At 41.5% G+C, this 6,000-nt stretch overlaps 1 protein-coding gene across 4 annotated transcripts in view; it reads left to right on the plus strand.

The window, feature by feature from the left end:
* LOC117206345 (blood vessel epicardial substance-like) overlaps nt 1-5,165 on the plus strand; it is a 62,814-nt gene extending 57,649 nt beyond the window's left edge. For all 4 annotated transcript variants that reach the window (XM_033445595.1, XM_033445593.1, XM_033445592.1 and 1 more), the window contains exon 7: nt 2,557-5,165. In XM_033445595.1, coding sequence (XP_033301486.1) covers nt 2,557-2,580 — 24 coding nt within the window. In that variant the 3' untranslated portion in view covers nt 2,581-5,165. The remainder of the gene's footprint in view (nt 1-2,556) is intronic.
* The last annotated feature ends 835 nt before the right edge of the window (nt 5,166-6,000 follow it).

Genomic DNA, 6,000 nt, shown 5'->3' on the forward strand with positions numbered 1-6,000 from the left:
ATATTTTTCCGTCCAATGCTTCCTTTCCGTTTCAACTGGATTTTGTGAATTAATTTTTTACCATTTTCCGTAGAATCTTCGATGTAGTTACGATAGCTCGCTCGTTTTTAAAACGTCGTTGAACGCGATGCGAAACTCGGAAACAGGCAACAAGCAGCAATGAGGAAAAATCTTCGTTTATAATCGGTCGTGTGCATCGATTATTTAATGCCTCTTGATTTCAAATTCAGAGGTGACGATTCGAGAAAATTATCCAATTTACAAAGGAGGAGTCGTTTTCAAACGAACCACTTCACTAATCACCACTGCAAATAAAGTAATTCAAGAATCGCGCATGGTAGATTCATGAAAGTTTCTCAGCCGTGCACGATAACATTATGTTTGTGAGCGGCATAATCGTTTTGTAGCAACGAGCGCGATTCAGAGTCACCATTCATCATCGTTCTCCTCTCGGCTGGTTTGCACGATACAAAGGGGGACAAGAGAAGTTTGAATAACACGAAATAATGCTTACGTAATTGCACTGAGGCTCGTTGCCGCGCTTAGATTCACGTAAATAGGATACTTAGAAGGAATCGCGCCAACCGTAAATCCAATTGGGTATTCAGGCAAAAGTTATACAAGAAAATTGCATGTCCGATTCGTTGCACGCACATCAACCTAGTTAGATGAAATATTCGTATGATAACGAGATTAAGATAATCTTCTCGGTAGAAACAGGGACGTGCTTCCTCTAAGTAAACTAATATGTACCATCGTCTATAATTTTATTCATTTACTCGCGTCTGATGAGAGTTTTAGAGAACATCTATCATTCGAGCAGCACACAAGAAGAACAAGAAGACAAATTCTCCTTTGTTATATTCTTTTACTTTTGTATCACCCGAAAAAAATTTGCAACATTTGATGCATGATCGCAACGCTGACCTTTTGTGACCTAATAAAATGGCCACACGGTTCTCTTATCGGTTTTTCACGAATTACACGGCTTTTGTCCTGCGAAAGTTGGACTGCTTCGTCAATGAAATGTCACAGAATGGTTGATAGCCGAGGAAATTTGTCCCGTGATAACAATGCGAACGATGAAAAAGATTAATAAGGGAGCAGAGATTGTCGCGTGTTAGTACAAATGTTAAGAATGACGGTATCGCGTGTGACGCGTGAATATTTCAGTGGCTCGTGTGCCTCGCGTTCTTAACATGTTTCGTACGATGCATTAAGCAGTACAAGAAGCCTGAAACCGAGCGGTGCAATTTTTAAGAAAACCCCGCGGCTAATTCTCGTCGTTGTCGTGCCTCGTTTCACCGTCAACCAGGTCTTTTAATTAGTCCGGCTAATTCAATTTGACAGGTGTGAAAGTAGTTGTCGCGCGAGCGGGCCTCGATTCACAAGATTGATGAAAGAAGAGGCGAAAAGTAGCGAAAATAGAAATCGGCGCGATTTAAGAAAAATAGTTACAAATTTAAACGCAGATCCGTATTTTATGTGCTGGCACCGAATTATTTTTCAACGAGACAATTATAAGAAAATGTATTAGGTACGACTTTCGTATTACAGTACTTATCATCTAGAAATGACAAATTTCCTTGGTTATTTTGGGACAATCACGATAATGCTACCAAGCTCCTTTCGCTTCTATCTTTGACCTTTTCGTACGCCTCCTTAGTAACACGCCTTTTAGTCTTACGAGGCACGTGTTCAGTAACTAGTAGGCCTTAATGCCTTTTGGGTTGAAAAGCGTTTTAAGGTCTAGGCTACGCTGCTAAGAATTTGCAGTCTTAGTTCTCGGAAATAATGGAAAATTTCCTGTCAGTGTCGTAAAATCCTAGAAATTTCAGATCTTCGACTAATTCAAGAATCTAACGAACTCGAGATACGCTTCAATGGGCTCTAAATAATAATTTAATCGAACGCAACGCAATTTCTAATCTGATGCACTTGGATAACCACTTTACGGCGTACTGCACATATTCGGAAACGCTTAACAGCTATGTTATGCAAATCTAATTACAGAGGCATTTAGGTCGTTAGTGTACGGATCTGTCGCGGAATGCAACGCTTAATTTGTAGCTGTTACTGCAGAGGCCACTTAAATTTCGCTTACTCCAACGAATGGGCATCTTCTTATCGTCAATTGCATTTGATAGGTTTTCGTAATATTCATATGCAAATCGTGTTTTCGTAACCTTACAATCGTTACGTGTTTCATTCGCGACGAAGCAAGAGAGAAACAAGAAGCTAAAACTGAACTAAATCTCGAACTATTTACCTTCTTTTTGAAAACGATTTACGTACAACGTAATTCTAGTTGAATACTTAATTTCAATACTACATTGTCCAAGTACTTTCGTTTGATTTCTTTGATTTTGAGAAACCTTCTTTCAGCTAACTCTCTCGTAGTTGTCTTTTACTCGAACGAATTGAAACGTTCACACCCGTGCCAAGTCGCAAGCCAGCTCGATGTCACAGTACGACGTCATACACGAACTGACCAGCCATTTTTCTCCCGTAGTAGCCACACATTACCTAATCGTTCTCTTTTCTGAATTATTCCAGGTAACTTTCGAGACGCCCGTATGACGGTCGCTCGACGGGGAGGGCCCTGCAAGCGTACCACTTCTGTCGCTATCGCCTCAGCGTTCCGCCTAGCCCCGTCGAGATCTCATAAACGCGAACCATCTATCACGGTTCGTTCTGTGAAGCACGTCGCCGCCGTCGTCCGGCTACTAACATAGCACGGCCTATCCAGCAGCAGCCGCCAGAGTGTCGTGTGGCCGCATGGTCGCGTGACGCGGATCCAGACAGACAGACACGGACGACGATGAACACTCGAGCGCAGTTTGTGCATCTATCTGTGTGTATGTGTATGCGCGCGCGTGTCTGTATGCATATATGTGCAAATGTGTGTATGTATGTGTGCGCGCGTCGATGCTCTGTGAACATTCGCGGAACTTCGTTTACGCGAACGCGTGTCCCATTCGCCGAGTACTGTAATCGACGAAGACGCGCAACGGTCTGACCATGTTCATATCCCGCAAGTGCTACGCCTTACACGTAACTGATACACGCAGAGCCACGTAACACGTGCACAATAAAATACCTAAGCAAAACCTAAGCCGTGTGTTCGATATTGATCGTGGTGAAAGGAGTTTGCATGGTGTTCCTCGACACACGAGTGGCCGGTGTCGCGAAACGCGTCTGTTCTCCTTCCACTTCTTCCTCTGCTAATTCTTCCGCTACTTCTTCTTCTTCTTCTTCTTCTTCTTCTCCTGATTCTTCTTCTTCTTCTTCTTCTTCTTCTCCTACATCGAGGAAACGGTGTTCGAAAGAAAGAGGAAGTTAACGTCGTTGGAAGCGAAGGTTCGTCAGGAAGTTACGAAAGAGTTGACCAAAAAGCGTGCTGGAAAACTGGGACGAAGAGAAAAGTTTCGCGGGCAGGTGATGAAAGGCGAGAGAGAAATCGAAGGAAGGATAGGCTGCTTGGTAACTCGAATTACACGCTCGTTGAAACATCGAATCCTTCGATCGAGTCTGAAAAGGACGGATGACGAAGTGGAAGGGAGAAATTGAGAAGATCGAGTTTGTGCTTTACATTCGCACAGAAAACCAAGGAAGTAGCTGTTCCGCGATCGTCCAACGGTTTCTAGTCCTCCACCTAAACTTTTATGACCACGCACGCGTTCAATTTTCGCGACGAACTCGCGGCCGCTGTTCAAACGCTTCTTCCTTTCCTCCTTCCGCTCGCAAACGAAATCCATTTCAACGTTCGTTCACACGCGAGTGATGTTCCACGTTATGATCATCGTGGAAGGGCACCCGGGGAAATTTCACGCGTTTGCTAGTTTTCGCTCGAAAAGGATCGCCGACAGCGAACACGCAGAAATTCCTACGGAACCATCTAAAGATGATTTAAAAATGAAAAATAGATTATAATTGTATACTTGTGACGAGCGTCGCCGCTGTGTACACCCTTACATCGACTGTGATTATAATGGATATAATTATTAAGTCTTTCAGAGGATGCCGAATAAATACACAGTACAGAAACTCGTTGCGGAACGAGTTAACAAGCGCAGGATTACCTGGGAGTCCTCGAGATCGGTAAGTTTAGACGTCTCGCGATTGCCAGTGGTCTTCCAGTTGAAGTGGAATTTTTAATAATTCATCGTTTCCACGTGTTTGCTAACATTGGTAGAAAATATCGTATAAACACGGATCGGGGCATTCGCTCTCGTTTTACGACGCGATAACGGCTTACGAATCTTTCTTTCCCTCAAGTCGTTTAGCGCAACAGTCTCGATCCAATAATTCGTTTCATTAAGCAGTCAAGCTTTTTCTTTCTCGCGAAATCGAATTTCACATGATTAGGCAGGCAGTGGAATCGAACGAACCATTGAATTTCCAAAGCGAGTTCATTTAGTTTCCCGTTGAAAAAGAAGCAATTAATTTCCTTTGGACGAGCGATCGGCTCGGCGACTCGCTCTACCACAGATTCGTTGGCTGACGCGTCTCAACTATGATATCGATCTCTCGAGGACGCCAACTGTAGACAAGATCGGATAAGAAATGAAAACCGAGAAAAGAAAAAAAAAAAAACAGGAAAATTGCGATACGCCGAGAACGCAACGCAGAATTTCGAATTACAGACGAGCAGAGATTATGGCCGCTCCTGGGATGATCGAAAAAGGTAATCGAACGTGCACAGAGAAACCGGCGAAAGGGAAGAAACAACGGTAACGTCATCAACAGCAGCTACACAATAACGAGAAACAAGATGAATGAAAGAAAAAGGAAAGGACGAATTAAAAGAAGAAGAAAGAACAACGAGAGTTCGCGCAAAAGGATGGAACGAAGAAAAGAGAACGAGCGTAATCTCCAGACGTAACGCAATAAGTGCTTCGTTAAAATGAAGAAAAAACCTGCAATAAAGTGCTTCGAAAATAAACAAAAAAAAAAAAGATAAAATAAAATAAAAGTAAAGTAAAATCGTAGTTGATTATCGAGAGGGTTAACAGAGCAGAGTTATGGTTTAAGGCGAACCTAAGATTAAAAATTATAACGTACGCGTCGCGCGAGAATACAAAAAGATAAAATATAAAGTAAAAACAGATATAAAATAGAGCACGTGTAGTAGAGGGAAAGGGACGAATATTAAAAGAAAATAAACAAAATTTGAAGAAAATAAAACAATGTGTGTTTGTATGTTTCTATGTTTATATAATCCCCGCGTGTGAGAGCGAGGCCGTAGAAGATCTAATAAGACGCACAAACAATTTAAACGAACGATTTAAAAAAATATAAAATAGAAAAGAACGTGGGATAGGAAATGAGACGAACGAAAAAAGAAGGAAGAGAGAGATGAATGAAAACGGAAGTGAAACGAAGAACGCACGTGTGATGTGAGAAAAAGTAGTGACGGTCGTGTTGGCACAGGCAACCGAAAGCAGGTGCGTGTGTTTGATGTAACGACGATCGAGCAACCCGTTACGTTTGTTGTAAACGTGTCTTGTTGCATCGAGAATTGTAACGCGTGTAGTAGTCGTTGTTCTTGGGCTACGTTCGTTGGAAAATATATCGTGGCTGATAGACCGATGTTGTAAAGCGAACGATGTGTTTGAACGTGGAACATATGTTGCAGTTGATAGTCACTGCCGTAGAAATTGTGAATATATTATCGATAGTGTAAATTTAGAGAGATATCGGATCGACCAGAAGCGAGTTTGGGATTACACGTCATGTTTGAAATATTTCAACGAAATTATTAGAAATCGGAGTAAGACGATGAATGAAATTTACGAAGAAAAAGATATAAAAATTCTCATTAGCCAAAGCGTGTGAATTATTATTAATTATATCGATATCCATTTTACTTTTTTACCACAATTTTCCTTATTTTTAGGATATTTAATTTAGCGAGGTGTTCGCGTTAAATTTAGCATACTAATAATCGTTACACGAATTTAAATCTAAATTAAAATTAAAGTGTCATTCGCAAACATA

Source organism: Bombus bifarius, unplaced genomic scaffold (genome assembly GCF_011952205.1).
Source record: "Bombus bifarius isolate JDL3187 unplaced genomic scaffold, Bbif_JDL3187 scf7180000008006, whole genome shotgun sequence".
Taxonomy (NCBI): domain Eukaryota; kingdom Metazoa; phylum Arthropoda; class Insecta; order Hymenoptera; family Apidae; genus Bombus; species Bombus bifarius.